A 25,787-nucleotide genomic window follows, 5' to 3' on the forward strand; every position below is an offset into this window, starting at 1 on the left:
CCCTTAAAATTTTAGTTAGCTGTAAGAATCACTGTAAACAAGGCATCTTTCCAGCACTGCCAATTTAAATGTTGCAAGAAACTGACAACTTAATGTTATCCTCAATGAAGGCACACATGTTAAGGCTCTCCTTCGCAACACATAAAGGTCAAAAAAGAGAGGGAGTCACAAATCAAAGCTGTATCCACTGGCAATAAGCACACTAAATATCACCTGCTTGACAAATAAAAAGGGACATGAAAAAATTTTTGTCAGAATATTCCCTTGTGAATTCAATGAATATTCTTGTTTAATTTAATGACCCCAAAATATTCCTGAAGGCTAACGTCTGGTCTACATTAATATTTATTGGTTTACATTGATGCGTATTTTGCTTCCTTCTTTTTTCTGGCTTCCAAAGGCTTCCTGTTTGTCCCCACCATACTCCTCTAACTATCATTTCCTTCTTGCCAAGGCAGCCATTTTCGGGGTCAGTGAACTCTACCAACCAGTTGATTGGGTTTTATAGGTGAGTCTCTAGAGTGAGATCGCCTGCTCTCCCAGGGTGACAACATCAATAGACCCAGTATGCCTCAACTCTTCTTCACATTGAAGTAATGCTGTTGCAACATTGTAAGCCATGTAGCTTTGTTATGACGACTTACCAGTAGCAGACAACTCCTGGATCATAATACTCCCCCCTCCCCATTTGAGCCATGTTCAGCACCAGTCAGACCGCTCCATCGCTCTTTTCACCCATTTTGTTTCTGGCCCACTCATTTTAATTAAGGCAAAGAGGGAAGGCAGGATACATTGCCTGATGTAACGAGATTCCTGGCTAATCATTGACTTTCCTGCCTTATCTCAGCGATCAGGATGAGGGGAAGGATGGGTAATGGAGACAGAGGTGATGTCATGGTGAGGAGGATGGGGGATGAAACAATGATATATATGTATTTTTCTTTCTGCTGCTCGAGATGGTGGTTGATACTGTCCTCGCGGGGGGGGGAGGGGGGGGGGGGGGTTGGTGGTGTGAGAAGGGGGTTGCATGGGGTGGTGTGACTCACAGTGGTTGTGTCCCTGCTGGGAGATGGCAGGAGCAGAGGCTGGCAGAGAGGCTACGCTGGGGGGGCTGGGGGTGAGAAGGCATTAGCAGGCTGCGGTGATCTAATGATCTAAATTGAACCCAAAGAGCTTCTCCTCTCTCTGCAGAAGGTGTCTCTTACAATGACCCACAATCCTCACCACAGGGAGGTGAGCTCACGCTTTCAAGTGCGTCTGACATCATCATCTGACATGAGGCCGATAGTGTTAAAGTGCATCTATTGTGCTTCTTGGAAAAAATAATGCTACAACGATTATTTCCTACAAATGCAACATGCACACAAAAGTGTAACTCAAAAACATACCATGCATTTGACAGATTAAGGTTAGATCTCATACAGCTAAGATCCCTTTGATACTCTTATATTTCTGACTTATTATAGTTGGTTGCAATCAATAAATTATACAAGAATTGTGGTTTTTGTTATATTTTTATAAATGTGAACTTAGATTGTTTTACATTTATAAGTGTATGCCCTGCAATCAACTTATAGCAGATGCTGTGCAGAACCACTAATATATTAAATATTAAATATTAAATGGATAAATCATATAAATATCAATGGATAAATCATATGAAATATTAAATGGTTAAATTAGTACCCGTTTTTGTGTCTAATATCCACCCATTGAGATAACACAGAGACATGTAGTTGTATGCATTAGCCTGAGAACAAACAGCGTATTCAGGTAAGGGGTTATACTGAGCACAAAATAATATGATTAAAGCATTTTAATTTCTAAAAAGGAGATTCTTCAATCAGGTTAAGGTGATTTTTCAAACCAGAAGCTTTTTTAAAACTTCACCCCTCTCATGTAAGCATGCAAAAGTGCAACTTACAGGGTCATACTGTGAAAGGAACCAGCCACAAGTGGCTATGTGCGGAACACAATCTTGAAATGCACTTAAGTTAAATTTTGAAACCATAAGGATCTGGTGATATGTTATTCTTTATAATTTTTCAAATTTGAATCAAATGCTAACGATCCTTTGTTAGCAATCTATAGTGTTGCAGCTGGTTTGCAAAAGTAGTATAGTTTATATTTTATTTCATCTGAATTTTTGTTCAGATTTTCCTATGCTAAATTCCATTTCAAACATTTTCAAGGCATTGTAATATGAGGTGGGCATCAGGAGCACTGTAATTACACCAGCTCAGCTAGAGTGCACACTGTCTACCCAGTGAACTGGCAGCTGTGAATAACGCATGTTGAAATTGTTTTGATATGAGGCCCAAACTACCTGTAATGGAGGTCCAACAAGCAGCAGCCTCGATAGCTGGGGGAGGTAAAACCAAATGACCCCATTTTATCAGGTACTGGATCAGTAGACAAATCCAATCTAAACATGCAGCCCATTCATTTGGAATCCAAACATGTTTTGTTTAGAAAGGTCTGCACCTCTGCACTGGGGGGGGGGAAATCCGGGGAGTTGGTTATTCCAAATTTCTAGGGTAGTTGAGTGACAGAACTCTATGCAGGAATTATATGGCTCAGGAATTATATACCCTGCAGTGAGCTTTCTCAGCCCCCACTCCTTGTAGACTGCGTGTGAGCCTCCTGTATTTCCATCAGAGCATGCTCCAGTGTAGATGTTTCATGACCCTTCTACCAGTTCAGTTTTTTGATGCATGGAGATAAACTTATACACCCAAAGGATAAGGAATGCTGAGCAGACAAAACAGCACATTTTGCCCTCAAGCAAAATTTTTCACAGCTTTGTGAGCTTGTAGAATGGGAATGTCTGTAAACCTGGTCACTTCTGGCACAGGTGTGTTGGTAACACCAGGTAAAAGTCAGCTCTGATACAGTAACATTTTGCAAATCTGCTAAAGCTTTATTCAAACTAAGGACAAGTGACCCTGGTCAGGGCACTGAAACACTGTTTAAAAGACTGGGTTTGAAATACAAATATTTTGCTGTTTCAACTGATTTATTTCATTCCAGAGATGCTTGGACGAAGCTCGCCCTAAAATACAATTAAAAACTACACAAAGACCTTAAGTCTCAAATATTTGCTGGTGTTAGCTGAACAGAAATATCCAACTCAAAACTAATCATGCTATTGTGGTTCTTCATTTCTTTGCAAAAACAATGTAAATAGTTACAGGTAAATAGTCTGAAGTCATCTCATCCTGCTGGGTAACTGTTGTAGATTGCAAAACTGTGAATGTGAATTGGTGCGAAATCGAAAGAAATTATTCTCAGCCTGAGTTGAACATTCAACTCACTCCAATGTCACTATCTTCACAATGCCTGCTCCTCAGTGTGATGTACTGTGACTCAGCCTAACCTGCCCATAGCTGGCCCTGTGGGCTACAGGTGGCAAATACAGATCAGAGCTCTGTGATATCCATCTAGTCCATTTCTGCAAGCAAGCATCTCGTTCAGATTTTGTTGATTTTGAACATGCAAGATCAACCAACTGCTGAATGTGAAATCAAATTCAACTACAACAGGGTCCAACTATCCTGCCCTTTGGTCAGGTGCAGGGGTCCAGAAGATGTGTGGCAGCTGTGCCACTCCAAGGCCGCAGGATGAAAAGGAGGCCCCTTCAGATCTGAAGAGGAGACAGAGGCTTCTTCAGGAGGAGACAGAGGCCAGGCTACCTATGATAATTTACTGAGCTTTTTCGAGAGTCTCTTTGATGATCATCTGGATTCCAACAGATGTCCAAAATGGACTCTTTTGGAAGTGCAGCAATAAATGCCAACCAATAACAAGAACACATATTTTATACCATAGAATGAATACTTTCAAATTATAACAAACAAAATAAACATGTAGTGTGCTTTAGTGTGTTTAACAAACATAAAACAATATTCAAGTTGCTTGAGCTCTTGGGCACTGTCATATGTTATGTACTCTGTTTTGTGCTACACCTAAGAACATCTTAGTGAATCAGGGAAAGAGGCTATTGATCATGGTCTTGTCAGACACAGTGGATGTAACCAAATAACAGTGGTAACTGGTTCCTGATCTGTATCTCAATCAAACTGATCCCAAATTAGAAAAGAAAAAGAATGTCCTGAAGGGATTTCTATGGTCTGTAAATGTATGGCTGACTGACAAAGAAAGGTTGTCATAGTGAGTTAGTTGGCATCTGTGTGCCGTTATCTGTCTGTATATTCAGCTAGATCCATGCAGCTGTGTGGCACTTTTCATGGGCATTAGAAATGGCAGACAGGACTGCCCATTGAAGCAAACATCATTGTGCTGGGGCTTGGTAACGTCCAGCACCACAAAGCAGTGACTTTGGTAGTGAGCTGACTTTTGACAATCAACAAAGCAAGTGATTGTGGCTGAGGAATAGGGGCCGCAGGTGCTTCGGACAGCTTTTATCACTTGGATGCCAACACTGAAATTTCCTGCCTATTTGGACATAGGAAGGCATCCCAGCAACCATAGAATGCCCTGGAGGAATGAAGCTCAGAGCACACATTTCAACAGAGGCCCCCATTTTAACCCCAGTCTAGCCTGCTGGTGTGGGGAACCCTGGGCCTTGCCTGTGTCAGGGTGGGCTGCAGTGCCAAACAGGCTGGGAAGAGTTCATTTACTGTGTCACAGCTCAGGCCTGTAGGCAGTCACAATCTCAAAGAGAAGACAGCAGCTAGTGCCCAAAATTTGACACATTTCCATTTTACCAGTCTTTATGAGTTATTGTTATTCTCAACAGCGAAATTGCTACTCATAATATTTTTGCTCACTGCTATGTTTCAATGAAATGTGTCCACCATGCACTCATATTGTTTTCATAACTGGAAGGGGGGTTGTAAATATGTCAAATGAATGCAGCTGGAAATACATTTTAAACAGGCATTTTGGCTGAATGACCACAGTACATTTACATTTATTCATTTAGCAGACGCTTTTATCCAAAGCGACTTACATAGGTTTCAGTTCTTTACAATGTTATCCATTTATACAGCTGGATATTTACTGAGGCAATTGTGGGTTAAGTACCTTGCCCAAGGGTACAGCAGCAGTGTCCCAGCGGGGATCGAACCGGCAACCTTTCGGTTACGAGTCCTGCTCCTTAACCACTATGCTACACTGCCGCCCTGTACAGTAGTTAAATATATTTTAAAATGTAGGTTCATTGCTGAGGTGTAAATGTCTTGTGTTACATTCAGGTTTGACTCCTTACATTAGATAATTCTGTCATCATTAACTACTTTTAAAATATCCATAATACATTAAACCTTAGTTACTCTCTTTTAAATTGACTCAACACATAAAATTTCCTGTGCTGAAATTGGAAAACTGTGAGTCATTCTAGTATGCCACAACATGTCCCATTGAAGGAGCCACAGCCAATGACAACACAAAAAACCTGAAACTTCAATAGCAGGCACCAGAAGTGAAGTAGAATTTCACTATAATTGTTCAAATATTCATGGCTATATTCGGATAATGGTGATGTAAAGGCTAGAAAATGGTTCATTTCAGTTTAGATCCCATGTCCATATGGCTATCAAAAACATATTTAAATATGATATTTTAAACAGGCTAGATCTGTTTTGTTTTTTCAGGCGAGAGTCATTTGCAGACTGCTGGGATTCAGGAAAACATCTTCTGTGTTTGGAACTGGTGCTTGGGTCTCTGAGCAGAACACAAAGCAGCCAGGGACCAAATTTGGCAGCCGGGTACACAGAGGATGTGAGATAAGGAGGCAGAGGGGTGTATTTTTAGTTGCAGCATTTATCCCCCTAGCCCGATGGAAAGGTTTGTCCTCGGCCCCATGTGCGCTACGCCCCTTTCACACAGTGCTTGTTTTTACAGGGAATCATCTTCCAGTTCACATGGCATGTGAGAGCAAGCTCCTCTATTTCTACTATCAACAATCCACGGGCCCTGTCTTGCATGGCCTCAGCCTACTTTCTGAGCCCCTTTCTGGGCCTCGCCCCATTTGTTTAGGTTGCAGGAAGCCGTCTCGCCAGTAAGATGAGTGGCCACCATGAGGGGTCAACCCAGTGAACCACCAGATGTCTCTGGTTCGGGATCAAATCGGAGTCACAGTTTCAGATTCACTGTCCAATCCTACACTGAATTTCCACAAGGCTTAAAAAAATCTGCACTGTTTTCTGAGAGGACGGCAAGCACTAAATATCTACTTATCATGTCCAAACTAAATCAGAATGGTCTCATGATGTTTTATTAAAATGGCATTAAAAGTTTGTATCCTTGGACAGCACTGATTTAAGCACTTACAGTATGTCTGAACAGTTAAAAAGTCAAGATCAGAGCTGTTACTTGATGTTTATCACAGTTTCATGGGTCTTTTTGAGCCACAGTAGTGTATCATAAGCACAGCTCTTTATGGGCCAAAGAGAGACCAAAGGAAAGAGACAGTGAGTGACTGAGAGAGAGAGAGAGAGAGAGAGAGAGAGAGAGAGAGAGGATGAGAATGAGAAAAAGAGAAAGATACAGAGAGCATTTTGGCACCAGTTTCTGCTGAGGCTCACATGGCTCACCCCCGGGATGGCAGTTAATTAAAGCCCCAGTGGGAGGTGGGGGTGGTGGGATGCCCTGCACAGCCAGACCCTGTGAGCCACACTGCAGAACCACAGAGTCCACCCAGGGCAAGCTGTCAACTCAGGCTGCAGTGAGGGGGCAAAATGTGATCCACTCCAAAGCATGGTTGCACTTCAAATAAAATTAATTTTGATTAAAAAGCACAACAGGGCACCAGTTTCTCTTACACCTCCTGTCTAGTGTCTGGAAAGACTGGACGAGAATGCATGGGAAAGCCTTCAGCTCAGTCTGTCTCTAGGAATTGTATTCATAGACACAGCATTAGTGAGGATGGCAGTGTGGTAACCACAATGGTGTGAGACCCAGGTGGGCCACTGCTATTGTACACTTGAGCAAGGTAATTTATTTCACTAAATATCCAGCTGTATGAACTGGATAACAAGGAAAATACAGACTTAGTAAGGCATCCTAGATGACAGCATCTAACAAACAAATAATAATACTAGTAACAGTGTACCTTTGATTAAAGCAATATTTTGCAGTACTGAAATGATTTCTTTTCATTAACTCTTGAGCTGATTTGTGAATTCGTGAGAATAATGGCTGCCATGCGTGATGCCCAGCAGAGAAAGTATGTTCTATGAGCTGTTTGCATTAACTGTATTAAACTACATGTATTGTTTTTTTAAAGGTGATCATTGTGGCTCAGCCTTTTTTCCCCACACCTCTCTACAATGCCCAGAATTCACATGCATACATCTATTTTTATGGTACCCTTTTCTGATGCCCTTGATTTTACATTCCTTATCAGTACCATCAACCTTATCAGAATGAGAGTGAGGGTGGACCGGAAGGGCTTGATCCATTATTCACACCAGGAGTGAGGAAGAGAGATGAGAGTGTAGGAGCTGTTGGGGGTTGTAAACGAGGGAGGGAGGGGGGATTGGTCAAAAGCAATCTTTATCGTAGTGTAATCAGGAGAAAGAGCTGTGATCACCACCCCGCTCTGTAATGATAGAAGTAGCATTGGTAACAGGAAAAGGCCATTTGACCCAACAAGCTTGGCCCTCTTTAACCATTTTCACATATGAACTGCGGACAATGTCCGGAGAATCAGGTCCAGACATTGTCCAGAGTTGCCCTTTCACATGTAGCACACAACAGGAGATTGTCTGTGTCACACGCGTTCTCACCCACTGGAAATACTCCGTTTGGTTTAGGCGAGGGGTGGCGCCTGGGTAGTGTAGGGGTGGCGCGTGCAGGGGGCAGGACATGATGCAAAAAGTACGCTGCAGAAATCGCAGTGGCTGCATCCGAAACCACCTACTGCATACTGTGTGCTGCGTACTACACAAGTATATACTGTCTACTGCATGCTATTTTTCAGTGTAGTACCCAGTATGCGATGTCCAGTCCAACTGATTCAGACATTTTAATTCTCAGCTCCTCTAGATGTAATGTCTAGATACGTTCAGAGTTGCAGTGCATGTCTGAAAGGGGCTTTTGATTGATAGGCCCTTCTCAAGCCTGCACCATCCTCCCCGCTGCTTTTCTTAAAACCTATCGTCCTCTCCCAAGCTCCCCACACACCATATCTCAATTGTTTGCCTCTTGGTGCCACTTCTATCAGGATAGCTACCCGTCATTGAATCAATTGGAGGGACAAAGCAAACAAACACCCTCACACCAACTCCAAAGTTCCATCCAGTAGGTTTGCATAATACTTCACAAAAAAAAAAAACATTTGGGAGAGTAAACCAGTTCAGTTCTAAAAGTCATCACACGAGAGAGTCATATTACATTACTTCTTGCACCATTAAGATCCAAAATTCAGTAATAAAAAACTCTAACAACACATTTGATTTCTGAGTGGAAATAAAATGTAGTCCACTTCTTGTCAACACATTAAGCAGTGTTCCTGTGCGTTGCTTCAGGAGCCCAAACAAGATTTGGGTTTGTAAATATGAAAAATAGACGAATGCATTATAGAATGGATGATGCTATTAAGCATACAGTGAGTCATTAATGGCCTCATCATGGTGAGTCACTAAATTTAAAAGAGTACTCAGAACTACAACAGCACAAGAGGAGCCTGGTTTATCCAAGGTTCCACCCCACCTACCCTTATATTTACCGGTGGAATTGTAACATTTTTCCCGATCACACTAGATGCTACATCTTCCTCCAGGTTGTTTTATGCATTTCGTCATTGAAGAACTGTTTGTAAAACTTAGAAGAGATTTCAAAGGGGCCATATTAAAAAAATATTAGTGTTTGAGTGTTTGAGTTTATCAGGATCCAGCAAAGCTGAAATTATTTCAGCAACTCCTCTGTTGGCATCTCGGACAGGCTAAGCGACACTTGTCAATAGTGGTCTTCCTTGTTTGTTTAAATATGAACAGCATTGTGTATTAAGACGTCATTGCTCTAGGAATAGGCCCATTTGTGTTTATTTCCAAAATCATCAGAAAGGGTGTGTCACTGTTTCATTTCAACAGTTTTCAGGGACAAGTTTCTATGACGGCTCATGGCATATGCTCATGGCAAAAAATGTTTTTTTCAAAAGCAAGATGTCTGACTCTTACTTTTTATTGGTAGTTCTACACTATTGTACCTTAAGAATTCCGGTGAAGGAAGTGTCCATGAATATTCATGTGGTAAAACTGTTATTTGATGAATTAAAACAAAGTCAAGTGTGAGCACACAGGTCACTGCGGTCAGTTCAACCCCAAGCCTAAGTGTCAGGTTACTACTATTGACAAGTTGGAGTCATTACACCAATGGGTAAGATATAGTGAAGACCATTGACATTCCCTCTGATAAGAATGCGCAAGTCAGCTTATGGGGTTAGGTCCTAAGAAATGTATAACAATCTAACTACATTGTCATGAGGGGTATACAACATGATCGACCACATTTCAACAATGTTGTCAGAACAGTCTGCATTCCTTGACTTAAAGGCACATGTAAAGAGTAAAATTCAGTTCCTTGAACGGAATGCAAAAATAATGAAGTCAGACCAAACTATGCAACTAACAAATAGGATTGAATGGGACATGGATGAACTTGGAATGAAATTATCTGAGAGGCGGTGAGGAGCTTGAATGATCATTCATGACCAATATGAAACATGAATATATTAGGCATGTGGAAAAAATAGATATCAAGCCAGACAAAATTTTGTCAGGTGCAATGCAAAGCTCCTGTGGTTGGCTCCACGCCTTCAGGAGCTCTGGGCTGTTAACTGCTCTTTAAATGTCAGTGTAAGAGTGATGGATGATGGAGCAGGGTCTGTCAACAGGCATGTGTGCCCATTCCATGCTTTATCTCAGATCCTCTCAGTGGAATCTGCCTTCCCCCTTCCTCCTGTGTCCCTCTATCAGTCAGCATTCATTTCCTCTAATGCAGATTGCATGCTGGGAGACTAAGTACTGTAAAAGGTAATTAGCTGCTCTCCAGGCTTGGGCTCTTTGGAGACATCTCACCACTAGAACAAATGTGACAAGAGATGAGGGAAGCCTTCTCTCTGATACTATCAAAGTAACAGGCTTTCATTTGATCAAGGTGATACATGTGAGTACATCGAACTGCCCTTGGCACTGTCCACTCACCTGCCACATTCTGGTGCAGCAGCATGGGATATTTAGTTGGGTTAAGACACTGGACTTGGACTTAACCGGTATTACCTGGTAGGGAATAGCTTTTGTTTCCTTGAGCAATAGCCATTAGGCTTCACAGTAATCAATGTTATTAAAACCATTTTATATATAACAACTAGGACTGATGATGTGGAACAAAACAACATCCACATCAAAGGAAACCAGGTTAAACAAAAGTATGCTACAGGTGCCATTACAAATGTAGATGTAGTGCAACTACTAAGGGTGAGCAATCTATGAACAGGAAATGCTTATAAATCCCATGGGACCATATGTTAGCTTCCACTGTCTTATTTTCCATTTTCACAGTAGAGAATTCAGTGTATTTGACATGGATCCTTGCTAATGTGTGTCACATCCAAAAGCACTCGTATTATAAACAGCAGTCACACAATTTCAATGCATATGCATAATGTTTGTATGTGTGTGTGTGTGTGTGTGTGTGTGTGTGTGTGTGCGCGTGTGTGTGCGCATATGTGCATGTTTGTTTGTGTCAATGCTTATTTTCTTGTCTTTTATGAGGACTGGTCCCAGCTTAAATGAATCCTACTATGAAAGCATGCAGAGGAATATTTGTTACAAACCACTTTACAGAACTGTATAAAAGAGGCCACAACTGCAACAATCTGGCCAGGATTAGACAACAGTAACTGAGACATGTCCATACTTTGTATAAGAGCAGTTTGAAGCAGACCAGCATTACAAGCTTGTTTTTTTGTACACTGCCTTGTACAAAAAAGACCTGAAGACCTGGCTATACCATATTTCCTTATCATTATTTCTTAAATACAGCCAAATGAAGAAGTCACTACGCTGTAGTGAGTTTATTGTCTTTGAACCGAGGGCTGATTCATTCATACAAACTAAGACGGGGCAGACCATGCTGGCTTTCAAAAATTCATTACACCGTGTGGGGGTATCTCTTCACAGAGCCGAAGCAAACATACTTCAACTGCGACCAGCGGGGCGAGGATCCACTGAAAACCAAATCCTCATATGTCGTTTTAGTAGCATGAAGTTAAATAATTTCATTTAAATGTACTCATCCATACCGACGGACCTGTGCAATGGTACTGCTGTCTGTTGTGTCTGACGAGAAAAGTGGGAAACGGGTGCACTCGAAGATTTCAACAGAAGCATTCCGTTGATATGCCAGTACCAGTTTAAATAATCGAAGCGGTTATTGAAATTAGACGTTAAATTTATCACATTAAATTAAATAATTTAACGTCTGCCACGTGCAAGTCTGTACTAGCATAGAGCTTGTGGGTTTAGCACCCATTAAATGATAGCTCACTGTCGACGTTTTCAAGAGGTTGATTATTTACAGCAAGCACATTCCATGTCATGAAAGATTGAAAACCAAAACGCAAAAAAACACTTCTCCAAAAACATCTCCATTTCCAAGAGTATTTATAGTTCACATAATATATTTTAGTCCAGAACGTAGAACGTTCTCCATTTTTAAACGTATCATAAAGGACCTTATGGTCATTAAAGATATCATTTAATCAATGAACGTTCTCTAAACATAACCGTTAAATAAATGGCAAACTGTATGTGGGAATAGGTGGAAGATACCGGTATGCGTGAAATTTCCTATGGGAAACAATGAATTATCTTAATTTATAAATGCCTCTGCTGAAGGGAAGTTGTTAATATCGTCTGCCAAACTGAATGTAAATCAATAAACAGGATGTCCAAAGCAGGGACCTCTTAGCTGTTTCCAGTTTTTTAAATTATTTATTTCTTCATTTTTACTGAATGGAAGTGTCCTTTTTGTCAATGAAAAACAACTGGAAAACGTCGGCTAAACCCTGTGTGTGTGTGTGTGTGTGTGTGTGTGTGTGTGTGTGTGTGTGTGTGTTTGAGGGAGGGGGGGGGGGGGGGGGGGGGGGGGTCCTACACACGGATTGGTCTCTGGTATTCCAGCTCCACCCACAGTTGCTATGGTCCCCGAACATCTTGCAAACGATTGGTTTGCAGATAGAGCCAAGATTTCATTCACAAAGTCGGGTCATTCATTAAAACAAAGGCAGAAATCCGAGCCCTTCAAAGAGGAAATCCACCAATCACTAACTCCCCAGGGTAAACAACTGTCTGAGAGCTAGAAAAACTGGTCCTTCCAAATCAACACTCAAGTCTGGAAAGAATTTTAAACACGGATATTATTTAAAGGGTATATCTTTTTAGATTAAATGATATTTTCAGGAAAAAAAAACAACAATGCAAAAATAGGAAAAAGTTAGATCTAACAGAGTTATACAGTGTATCATAACGCTGCTGAAACCTTTTGCGTTTAAAGCCCTTCCCAGCGGGACAATTCTAGACAGGCACCATATGTTGTCCTTTACACCATCCACAACTTTGTTTCCACTTTTAAGAAAACAACATTGATTGAACGTGGTATCAAAGCTGGTTCCATTTTGCAGGAGTAAAACTGTGGGCGTTGTTCTCAAGAATACTTGCTTCACTTAGAGTTACACTTCTTAAAATGCTGTTTTTGTCTTAAAAAGTTGCGAAGCTAAACGCAACCGTTGCCGAGGGGGGGCACTAAAATATGGGTATAAACAGTAACTAAAAATTCTATTTCGATTTTATTTTTAGTGTACCGTCATTCTGGAAGATACGAAGCACAGATTAGCGGTAAAGGGGGACAGCAGTCCGCTGGGTAAACGCTCGGGCTGCCTTGCCCTCTCTGCATTTTTTGTGAATGGAGCTCATTATGTATGCAGCTTTCTCGCCTTTCCATTCACAACCGCTGCTGTCTGTGTCGCTCAGCTCGCTCCCTGCCTAAGGTGCGTGGATTGCGTTCATCAGCCTAAATGACCTCAAACAGTTAACGGATGGATTATAATATGGATGGATATTTGGACCAGCAAGTGCCTTATACTTTAGCAAACGTAAACGTAAGTTGTACATCAATCTTTTAATCCTTTAATCTATTTCTGCCGTGGTTGCCTTGCTTTTCTCTGCGATCGGCTTTGCACGGGATCGATGCGAAGCTATTTCTATTTTGTCTACGACTACCAAACGACTTCAACGATGTTGTTGCAATTTTAATGTAGTTTTACTGTACGTATAAACTTCACTAAAACACGAATCCCAGCTCTTTTGTACATGTGAATCTAATAACCAATGTAGTTGAGATATTATAGTATAAACTGAAAGTGTAAAGGCGCATCTCTGCAAACTTAAGCACACAGACACACGTTTGGTCTTGCTTGAGTTTGATATCACACTTCTGTTAATGAAAGTATGTTTTTAAACAATTTGTTTTATTACCTGTACATACAGTTGGCTCATTACATATTTCAATGAGATGATCCGATTATTTGTTATTGTAAAATATATTTCAGACCATCATTCGGTTCGAAACTGCAAAAATCATTGTGATGATTGTATGGGCGACTAATAATAAATGTAGTTAAATGCTAATAACAATAATAAACGCAGCATTCATTATAAAACAACAGTGATGTAATTGATGATTAATTTGACAATAGTTGCGTCAACAGTAGCCCAGTACTTTTTCAACGGGCATGTTTTTCGTTTGTTTACTGTTTGAGTGTTTTGCAGAAGTCGCAAGGAAATGGGCCCTTAAACAGAATATTGATGGCGACAAAAAGAAAATGCATCGATACGGAATTACCCCCTCAGGAATCTGAAGGTAAGTAAAGCTTACTATATTGTGCCGAGTTCAGACAACCTGACCTGTGCTCCCCCGATGGTCTACTTATTTTAACCATTTTAACTGTTGTGCATGAAACCCCATAAACGACTGACATCGAAAATTATCCATATTTGTTACATTAAATTGGAACAGGGAGTTCCATGGCATCACCCTGGGCGCCAAAAATGAACTACACCTGCGTTAATACTTAGCTGTGTATATGATGTAGGGAACGCTTGGTAATGTTCAGCTTTCTTTCTCTCCTTAGACCTCTTTCAGGATTTAAGCCAACTTCAGGAGACATGGCTCACAGAAGGTGAGACATCAAAACTTCATCCATGTGTTATTATACTTGATGTGTTCTTACTAACTAAAATACTTTCAGTGGTTTAAAAGATAATGTAAATGGAAACTCCTGCTGCTTTTTTAATGGAATAAAACACTGCAATGACAGTGTCCTTCAATTATTTCCAGTAGCAGCTATAAAGCTATGAGCAAAATGCTAAAAAGTCCAATTTTACTTTGACCTATTTGGTTGCTTCAGTATATGTGATGGAAAGATTCTGGCTTTAGGGATGATACCTCAAGGTGAGATACCATTTCCATGTGCCAGGTAGTAATGCCAGTGTGTCCAGCATGGTGTTCCACAGAGGTGCTCATCAGTGCCAATGTGTTGACCTGAAACACTGTGTGGATTCGAGCATTGCAATTTAACTAGCAATGTAAGATTCTGCTACAACTGTACAGACAGGAATATAGATAAATGTTCTCTCTCCGTTGTTCTCTGTTGACAAATGTTCCTTTGTCAAGAAATGTCATGAAGTTGGAAATGAAATGATACTCTGTGCTTTAGCATTCCCGATTCTCAAGGCTTGGCATAGTCATTTCAACCACTGGCTGCTAGTTATCAAGGAAGGTCTCTGGTTCTCCTCTGTGATGCCAGAGCTGCACTAGGAGGAACAATAAGACTCTGAAAGATAATTTGGTTTCAGTGTGGATGGAAAGAGTGGGGCTTAGTGTGAATCACCCTGATGTAATAAATGTGGAAGTTGCTGCAGGGTTTCAGCGGAAAAGGAGTGCTTTCTCAATGCAGAAACCGGGTTACAAACCATTTATGCAGACTTTTTTAGTACAGTCGGAATTAACTCGTGGAGTTGATAAGGGCAGCTTCCTGTTTTTGTTCATGTATTTCTACATTTTCGTTATAGCTTCGATCTTAGCATTTGAACAGAGAAGTGTTTTCCAGTTCTGATCTTATGAATCCCTATGTACCCTGATTTCTATTCAAGATGAGCTCAATTAATTTGATTTTATTGTACTTTTATCCAAATACTAGTTAGCATTTGACATTCCTTTATAGTTACTGAGTTTACATCCTTTGTGGATGAAATGAAGACTTGGAAGTGTGATTGTACTAACAAGAAGATAAAAGTAAAGGTGGTTTGCAACTTAGTTTTGTAAATTTGTGTTCATTTATGATAAGGATTATTTAGAGGGCAATTAAGATAAATTTTCATAGGGCCTCAAGCAATCAAACAACACATTTCGCTAAATCATTTAAAATAGTTGCTTATTTTTAAGTGTGCTGTTATTAACAAAATAAGAAAAACATTTGCTTTATAAAAATAAACATATTTTTTATAAGCACAGACACACCTACATGAACGCATCCTTCCCAAAGAACTTACAGCACATAACTATCAAGAAATGTCAAATGCAGATCAATCAAGTATTCAGTTCACAAATGTATCAAACCTAATTAATCGATATAATCTGGCCTTATTGTGCCTTGAGGTCTAGACTAGGACATAGGCTAAAGAAATTATAGATATACAACAAAAATGGCAGTGCAGTCCTGGCAGCCTGGAGCTGAAATTTCTCCAGGCTGAGACAATCTGTTGCTTTTCAAATGGGAGAGAATAACACTACGTACACTCTCATGGAACAATTAGGTCTCAGGTTAGGACAGTTAATCTGCCACATGACTCACTGTCATTTCTCAGAAGTATGAGATTGCAGTTAAAGGGGAAAGACAGGGGGCTTCAGTGAGGAGAGCTAAACTATACTTTTAAAGGTTTGATCAAGAGTTTCAGTAAATTCACAGTATAAGGATATACACCATTTAAGCCTGAATTTACCAACTGATAAATTAATGGTAGCAATGATTCATCACTGAGTTCAAACTTAATAATAGTGTACAGGGATAAATATGAATGTGTAAAGCTTCAAGGCTCTGCATCAAAGTGACATGATCCACTCTAGACCCTTAAAGAGTTACACAAGCTAAATAAATAAAAATCAAAATCACTTCTTCCTGTTTTGTCATAATATGCATGTTAATTCATGTAGATATGTGTACATATACAAATACAACATAGAGGAGGGTATGATGTGAATAAGGTTAGCTGTTTTTCCCTTGATGGCTCTAAGAAATATTTGTTTTCAGTCAACACTGTAAAATTACAACAAAGATGTTTTCTTACTCATAATCTAGATACCATTCTTTGAATACTGTAAACCCTGTCAACAGGGAGCAGAATGTTGATTGTGAGTGCAGGATTTCTATTGTTTGGCCACAAGGTTGTTGCTACAGCATTAGAGTGAGAAGCATCATCGACGCCAGACAGTGAATATTTCTGGTTGTTCAGTAATCTAAAAACAAGTTCAATCCCAGACCTGTCTGTCTGTTTCAACGTTGTCATTATATATGTAAATCAGTTCTCCAGTGACTCAAACAAGACATGAGTTGGCAACAACTATGAACACTGCATCGTGCCTATGTGTGACAAACATTACAGCCATTCCACTCTAAACCACACTGGTTGGAGATGTATTTGAAGTGCAAAATGTATGAATGGTCATTTTAAAATCCACAATGATCACATCCTGAGACAGGCCCAGCCGAGTGCAATTGTCAACTGGGTCATTTTGAGGGTGTTCCTTGAGAAGGACAAGTCCATGAAAAGGGGCTACTTTCAGGGAAACACCTGCTTATCACACTCAGAACAATGTGGTTTAAATGTCTGTCTTCAGCTTGGCTCTTGTAGTCTTCAACTGTGTGATGTTCACACAGCATTCACAAGGCAGAGAGAGGGAAAAGTCATAAAATGGCAACAATGGGACTGTATTCACACCTTTGTGCTTGACTTGGATGTACCTCTGCTTTGAGGGATGGCTGTAAAGGTGACATGAACCATCTTGGCACCGGCACTTTGCCACTGTAATAAACTAGCTGCAGAGTATTTATGCTCAAATATGTCATTTCATTTGGTGATGATTGTGATGAATGAAAGTCTACCATGGTTGAACATGCAGTGGTCAAAGGGCCTTGCTATATTTCTGCAATAATCCTCTCAAGGGAAAGAGGAGCTAGTAAACTGAGCAAGGCAGTATCTCTTTTGTGAACTTGGTACTTCTTTCCTGTTGGTTTAATTAAAGATATTATTACTGGGTGATTATGGTTATGAGTGACTCACCAGCACTGTAAACACAACAACACTGGAGGCCCTCTGAAAATGAATGCCATAATTCCAGAGTTGGAGAAAAAAAGTTTTGCTTTTGAGAGTGAGTGAGGGAACAGGAAAGTTTAATTGAAAGTTTAAGTTCAGGAACCTGCCCCAGCCTGTCATTTCTCATTCATTTTTATGACTGAGGCTTCAACGCTCCTCCCAGGTTGTCTCTAGCAAAAAAGTCATTCAAGGTACTGCAGAAAAAAAGGAAGTGCACACCCACGCATACACAGACACACTCCCAGTCTTGTGCTGACTTAAATCTCAGAGCTCTCGACTTGGTGTTCTAGAAAGCAAAGCAGTAAAAACAGACACACACACATGCGCACGATCTCACACACACACACACACATAAACAGTCTGGATTAAGAAAAGAGGGTGGATGGAGGAAGATGGGGTTTCTTGTAGTCAGCGCTGTCAGACACAGGCAAACAAAGGGCACTAATTCTCAGACTGTCGTTAATGTTTTTCTAAAATGAATCCGACATGTTCCGTTCCAGGCGAGCTGAAACTAGACTAAGTGATTTATTGTTTTGGAAATCTGGTGCACCAAATATTGGCTTCTTCCACAAACAGTCAAAACTTTATTCTATCCCTCAGGGCAAAAGAGAGGGAAAGAGGAAAAGGATGTAATAATATTACCATATAGCAGCAGGGCAGAACAGTATTTACAAAATCACTGTTGAAAATCTGAACGTGCACAGTGAGACAGGCCACTGTTTCCGCTTAACAGGAAATGGATTAAAAAGACAAGAAAGTTGATTTGATGTTAGCTGGTTGATTTGTTCTTATTTCCTTCTTCTGTGCCTTTGGGTTTTTAAACTGCATTAATGGTCTGGCAGCTGGTGGATGAAGTGAGAAGAATGCAATGCGGTTGAGAGCTAAGCAGCACTTTACTGGGCTGGGTGATGTCATAGGCGCCGGGCACTGACTGTCTGTGGGTCTTGCAGACTTGGCATTTGCAATGCATTCTGGGATAGAGCATAGATCAGCTCAGTAAGAGACTGTGAGGCAAGCATTGAGATGCAGTTTCTCCAAAGTTGCCATGGCACACAAGCTAGCATAGGCTAGTTGGGAAAATGGGTCACTTTTCTAGGGGGGTAGTTTATGTCATGATTTTATGCCTTTTACATTTTAATTACATTTTTTGAAAATAGTAAAACACTAGGCAGCATGGCAGCATAGTGGTGAAGAGCAGGGCTTGTAACCAAAATCTTTCTAGCTCTGCCCTAAATTTCTTGACACTAAAAAGTCTGCATTTCAAAATAGTAACTAGTACTTCCAATACCTGGTGTGACACTTCAAATGAGATGATTTTATTATTTCATGCAATGCTTGTCTGTGGGGATATTCATGACAAACACTTGTAAATATGAAATAACTACTTGGATATTGGTGACTATATATATATATATATTACTTTATATTCTTCATCATTCAAGACCACTAAAAACAGATTTAAAGGCTTCTAGATATTTGTTTTAAATAAAACTGAATAGGATCAATATCATTTGCTTTGTCTCTAGATATCTTCATTTTCTCACTGGCAGGGAGTTGGTTTTGATGACCAGGTGTACACTGTTTCAGTATTTAAGAATTTAGGACTACTTTGTGATAATGTCTACCAATCAGTCAATAAATAAATAAATGAAAAAATCAAGTAAGCAGCAAGCAGAAATAACCTCTGACTAAATGCACCTTCACAGTACAAAACAAAAAACTGCTGTATTCATTGTCTGAAAATACATCCTCAACTAAGTCCTCAAATAAATATTGGATTTTCTTCCACAAGATGCCTTAGATTGCAAAATGGCTACTGCAGATTTGGGATCAATTAAATACTGATTGTGGTAGGAATGAAAACGTTCAAATGTAAATGCCAGGAGGCTATGATTACATATTTGCAGGAGTGAAAGCTCCTAATTCTGGCAAACTTTTTGCTTTGGGAATCGGACAGAGTGGGAGTGGCTGCAAAGTGCAATTTCGGAGGGGGCTGGCAGGATTTGGGACACCATGTCCTGCATACCTTCTGCCTGTCCAAGCCCATCCGGGGGTGTTGGTGGACCTATCTGAGGAGGTACCCTCACCCCCATTTGAATAGTTCGAATATGGGTTCCTCAGTTTGAATGTTAGTAAACAACCAGATCCGAGGACAATCGCACACAAAATAAGATAATACCCAAAGGCCTCTGTGCACCTGTGTCCCCCCTTGATACGTTTGCATAAAGACTACAGAGCTCTCATGAGGTCCTGCAAGGCCTGTTCCAGTTCGTTACATTTTCATGCCACTGTTCAGATCACGCTAACCAAAATTATGTTTACCACATACAGAAATAAAGACTAGGCCTACTTTGTATGTGCCTTCAGTTGGCTGTGATGTGCAAACATGGTTTGCAATGGAGGTGACTGTCCTGCAGAACAAAAGCTTGAATGATCCAAGGTCAAAGGCTGTAAAATTGCTCAGATTGTGTGTGGGTATTAATAGACAAGTTGATGTCAGGAAGTTCAGCTATTTTAATTGTTCAGACCTTTAGACCTGTCACGTACTGGGCTCCTTGGGCCATTTCCTCTTTCCAGGTGTGGCCAAAATTTGTCACAAAGAGACCACCCTGTTTGACAGTGTTCACAGATGGGCAACATGTAAAAAAGGATACACAGAAGTTGAAATGTGTGTTTTGGTTCCATGTGTCTAGTTTTATGCTTCAGCTGCTTTGGGAAGTCATTTGTACATGTAAAATGTAAGCTGTACTTGATGTACATATTTTAACTGTGGAAATTTGAGTGAATGCCAGTTCCTGCCACAGTCACCCTCCTTGCTGGAGGAAGTTTAGGAAATTTAAAAAGTTTGTGCCATACTATTGTTTTCATTTTTCTTTCTGTTTCATTGCTTTTAATCAAAAAGCAAACAGGCATGTTCTACTTTCCTTTTTCAAAGGTTAAATTGTTCCCTCAGAGGATCCTATGATTCTTTATGTGGCAACACAGAGAGTAATATCAGTGTTTGAGGTTCCTTAAAGACATTATTTCCATCCAACCTACTATTTTTTAACATGTGAATCACAGTGTCTGTTTGAGAGGGACACGTGCTGCACATGTACAGCTGACTCTTGCAACTCGGAGTAATTGTGTTTGAGCACCATTGGCATAGATTAAAGAATGGATTCCTTTCTAACACCCATTTAGTTAAGGATTTGTGCCAGGCACACATTACAGTGATGAGCAGTGTGTGTGTGTGTGTGTGTGTGTGTGTGTGTGTGTGTGGATGTAGTGCAAAATGTGTCTGTATGTTTGTAATGAGTGGAATGAAGAACTGAGTGGGAGGTCAGACTGTTTACTTTGGCTATGCTGAATTCATTACCAATGTTGGACAATACAGACTCCATCCACTCTATGCTGAGCCTACCCTATTACCCCCCCCCCCCCCCCCCCCCCCCCACACAGACACACACAGACACACACACACACCTGTCACCCACCTTCTCCATATCACTGAATCTCTCCTGCCCTAGAACAGCTCTTCAAAGCAGGCCTCAAAACAAGCGATGCATTCTGGAACACTTCAGTGAACAGGGTACATCAGAACCCTCTCAGAGAGTTCCCATTTCTAGGCCTAAAGCTGACCTGTGGAAAAGACCCAATGAACACTCAATGAAGACAACAGGAACAGGCTGAGGGTCTGTTTATTCTTTTCCACCGCTTGTAAGAAGGGTCTTTGTTGATTCTGAAAGAATTGACATCATTGGAAGACATCCACAGATGTTAACAACAAGCATGCATTAGGGATAATGTGTTACGTGTTACTTTTTGCCGGCAAACGTTTTATTTTATTTGTTGTAGTCCCATCAAAGCAGTCAGTGGATGAGTTCCTGAAGTCCTTTTGCTTACATCTGGGTTGTGCTTGTTAAACACTGAAAATCTGAGTTGCTCTGGAGAAAGGAGGTGAAAAGTTTGAGTCCAAAGACTTTGTTTTCCAGCCCCCTCATTTCAGCATCAGTTCACCATTTATTTGGCTTTAAAAAGGTGGGGGGGCATCTTACATTCTATACCCATTCCATACTGAGAATGCTATGAGCATCTGACCTTGATGTCTTAGAAGAATAACTGACATCCCGCATATGGAAATTCAAATGGCCCCTCCATCAGGATATAGTCTGCCTTTTACACACTGGAAATGAGATTCCATGTACCTGTGAAAGAGCCAGGGGAGCTTGGTAGCAACTTCTCACTCTGACAGAGCCCAGCAGTAACCTGCAACCCCCTTGAGCGCCATCTTCCTCCCTCCTCTGATATTGGTTGGTCATGCATGAAAATTGCTGGCGTGCTGGAAAGTCAGGGGAGAGACTGCTATGTGTACGGATCAGGTAGAAACTCAGGTTTCACTGGGAGGGCCCTAAACAGCAAGGACACCACCTTTTTAAGTTATGGATAGGCCTCTGTGTGGCAGAGACTATGGCATGAGTTAGCCAGGGCTTGGTTGTAGTGTGGATGAGTTGTGAAGGCACAGGGAAACAGGGGCCCTGGTGATGCAACATGTTGTAGCTCATGCTTGTTAAAAGGCAGCATGGCAGCATAGTGGTGAAGAGCAGGGCTTGTAACCAAAAGGCTCCTGCTGCTGTACCTTTGGGCAAGGTACTTAACCCAGACTTGCCTCAGTGAATATCCAGCTAGATAAATGGATAACCTGCAAAAATTGTGACCAATGTAAATTGCTCTGGATAAAAGCATCTGCTAAATTACTGTAACGTAATGTAAAAAAAGCAGCCACATAAATGGTTGATACATCAAATAAAAACAAGACAGAGGTAATCCATCTTGTGATGTGTCAAATAGGATGTGTCCAACTACCCCTCAAGCCAAAGCTGAGGCATATGTAAAGGCCAGGTAGGATGCTACAGCCAAATGTTTTGTTGATGGTGTTTAGACTGGCTCATTAGAAGCCAAAGGTAACTCCTATTGGCGAGTTGGTACTGAGGGGTATACTATGGAAACCAAAGTTTGATCTGCAAAGCCCTTTTGAGACCCAGCATTTAAAAACCTGCTGTGTGAAATGACTGGTATGTCAAGGACAAGCACTCTTTGGAATGGCAGTACAGGTAATGAAACCTTCAGTCTGACTAGCCAGCAGTTTTTGAATCAATGCACCATATTGCTGCTTGAGGTCTCCCAGGAATTGAAATATGGTATTCATGACCCTCATTTCAACTTTTTTTTTTATTATTACCGCACTCATTTTGCAAAAACCCTAACTGTCTGCCTCTCCCTCCTCTCTGATCTCAGCTCAGGTTCCGGACAGCGATGAGCAGTTTGTCCCTGACTTCCACTCAGAAAACTGTGAGTAGAGCTCTCTCAATGGCCTGAGAGTGTGCTTAGAGTGCTGTTGTGTGTGATAATGTGGGCCAAAAGAAAGAAAGAGAGAGGGGAACTGCTGGAGGGTTGGGTGCAGCTACTGTACTTTCATTAGTTACAGTAATCTCAAAAGTCAAAGCACTCTTAAAAGAAACACTTGATACATGACCTACTCTCTATATGAGTTTCCTCTCAGTTTGGATGTTTGGATTGTATTATGCTCCCCAATCCATTTGCATTCCTTTAAAAAAGCTCAATTGAAATGGGCCAGGAAATGGGTGAGAGACAATTCAGGGGTTGGATATAAAGACCTTCTTTTGTGTTTAGTGGAGGGGTAAATGAAAAAACAGTTCCAACAAAGGACTAGCTTTGAAATGGTTCCTCTGTCTGTTCTAAGATGTATCCAGGCATTGCCATGGTGAGTGTGTACACTTCAAGGGTATATTTATGGTACATTCAAAGGCTAACAGATTACGTATTCACCTTTTACCCAGACCAAGAGTTTTGCAGATACTTAGGCCAAATTCAAATTTCTATAACATACAAATGACAGCCATTCAAGTTTTCATTTGTGCCATGCATGCAAGGATAAACTTGTTAACCCATTGATGGACCCCTACCCCCCCCCCACCCCCCCCCCCACACCACACACACACACACACACACACACACACATATAATTGTAATTTTATGTCTTATATGACAGAATTATATGATAGCTCTGTTTAAGCACAAACCCAAAGCAAATTTACACAAGCAAGGTTGTCCCAAGTCGATGTAAAATGCATTGCTCCCCTGTATTTTCCAGCAATGAGGGGAAGTTGAAAGAGAACCCTGGGGCATAACCCCATCTGAAAGGTGTGAAATCGCGTCACACAGGCACAGCTTGCCCAATTCACCGGTTGGATATGGGGTAATGTGTGATTCGGCAAGGGAGCTCAGACTCCACTGGTCTTCACAATTCCAAACAGTATCCAGGTTAAAGGAAAAACCAGGAGGGTGTCACACTTCAGCTTGCTGGGGTTCCCTTTTCCACTTCTCATTATTTTCAAGTTCTGAGAACTTGAGACGCAAAACAACTATTAGAGGTTAAAATATGGGATGGATGTGTGTGTGTGTGTGTGTGTGTGTGGAGGGGTAGACAAGCAATTGCGCAATTCTTCTAAGTCTGGCAAAACTATCTAGGCCTCTTCCTTTTTCTCTCCAAACAGCTAAAGAGTCCTTGGTCTTCAGGATTCAATTGAAGCCATGTTCCGTAACTGCATATGATTCTTTTTGTCCCTGTATAGAATACAGAAGTTCCTTTCTGTGACAGGCAAACCATCACTTTTGGACATTGCACTGCACTGCACAACTGCACTTTCAAGGTTTTGGTTAAAAAGAAAATCTCAGGATCAAAAGATGTTCTTGTTGATTAATTTTTCATCTGTTCACTTGATGATTTGCAGATCCAGGGTGACAGTGCAATGGTATGGTGATATGGTGATGCTTAAGACTATGCCCTTTCACTACTGACTTGTATGGCAGAGCAGGCATATTTTCTGAGCCCACTGTGTGTTCACCTATGTTTGCTATGGTTTATTCTTGGGTTGGGAGATGATGGGGCAGACCAGACACCACAGATGGAAAACCTCATTCGGGGGGAGGACAGCCAATGGGGCCTGATGTGTACATCAGAACAAGATGCTGTGGATATGCTGTCCTGTCTCTCCCAGCTCTTTTAAAAAAAAGACGCAGTGCATACTGTGCTCCCTTTGTTTCGCACTTCCCTTCTCAGTTTCTCTTGCGCTCTTTCTTTCACTTTGCAAATTAGACTGAGTGCACATGGACACTCTGCCACACACTTCTGTCCCATCTCTCTGCACACCACACACTGCACTGAAACAATGTGGATACTGTCTCTCTCTCTTTCCGTCTACATTTTAAACCGAGATATTCTCTCTTTCCATTTGCATTATACATTTTAAAATAAGATGTTGTAGACACTGTTCTTCCTTCGGGTTGGAGCACTGTTCAACTGCTCCAAGATGTGAGTTAATACTGCTGTGCTGTGTGGGTTGACTGTTTAGCTCCTTGCCTTGTAATAATAATATAGGAAGTTGTGTTTATAAATTGAGCCTCCAGTTCTTAAAAGGTAGAAAATGGGAGAGTGAGAGAGAGAGGCAAGGAGAGAGGGAGAGACAGAGGGGGGTGGGCGTTCTGACTGAAAGCGCCATTCATAGTGGTGTCTTACAGGAGGCTTGGCTGTGTTGCACTGCCCCCCCCCCCCCCCCCCCAACCCTAACCACCATTCCCTTTTCTGATGTACTGCACCCTCCCTTTGTGTTATACACCACTGGTTCGATCAGTCCTGTCCTAGGCAGAGGAAGACTGAAATCATTTATTTCTATGAGCCCCCCCCCGAATCGCCCACCAACTCAGAAAAAAAACAGCCTTGGAATTCTCAGCTTTCCAAAATACAGCTGCTATGCAACCAATATACAGAAACATGCAGAAGGCTGCCAGAAATGTACAAATGTCCTGTGGAGAGTCATACCACATACCACAAGGACAGCATCTGGATTTCAGAGATGACAACAAAAATTTAACAGAGTTACCTGTTTGGAATTAGTTTTTAATTATATATAACACACTCAAACCTCTTTCACAAAAATTGACAGAAAAATAGCAGGCTGTCTTTCACAAATTTACATAAGCACTGTGCATGTCTATTAAGCCACACACACACACACACACACATTATATATATATATATACATATATATATATGCACACTCACACACATCTTTTTCCTGCTTATGTTTTTATGAATGGGTTGGTTGTAAGGGGACTGGCTCATTGGGAATCTCCATTCACGAGTCAGAGGGCCTTAGAGCAACATGCTGACTGGACTGCTGTGTGTGTTTTATTACAAGGGGGAGGATGGGGAGGAGGTGGTGGGGGGACCACGCTTAACACAAACCAGCCAGGGACGTCTGCTGTTAAATTTTCCTGTCAAGAGGAGGGTTTTTTTCCTTTCTGCAGGCCAGTGCAGAACAAGAG

At 41.1% G+C, this 25,787-nt stretch overlaps 1 protein-coding gene across 2 annotated transcripts in view; it reads left to right on the plus strand.

The window, feature by feature from the left end:
* Nucleotides 1-12,851: 12,851 nt before the first annotated feature.
* The window catches only part of LOC118773753 (ETS translocation variant 4-like), a 29,239-nt gene continuing 16,303 nt past the window's right edge, over nt 12,852-25,787 (plus strand). The window contains exons 1-5 of one of the 2 annotated variants that reach the window (XM_036522832.1): nt 12,852-12,888; nt 12,999-13,126; nt 13,797-13,887; nt 14,159-14,206; nt 22,677-22,730. In XM_036522832.1, coding sequence (XP_036378725.1) covers nt 13,064-13,126; nt 13,797-13,887; nt 14,159-14,206; nt 22,677-22,730 — 256 coding nt within the window. In that variant the 5' untranslated portion in view covers nt 12,852-12,888; nt 12,999-13,063. Of the gene's footprint in view, nt 12,889-12,989; nt 13,127-13,796; nt 13,888-14,158; nt 14,207-22,676; nt 22,731-25,787 lie in introns of those variants that run through there. The other variant, XM_036522823.1, reaches the window with a different exon arrangement.

This window comes from Megalops cyprinoides, chromosome 1 (genome assembly GCF_013368585.1).
Source record: "Megalops cyprinoides isolate fMegCyp1 chromosome 1, fMegCyp1.pri, whole genome shotgun sequence".
Lineage (NCBI taxonomy): Eukaryota > Metazoa > Chordata > Actinopteri > Elopiformes > Megalopidae > Megalops > Megalops cyprinoides.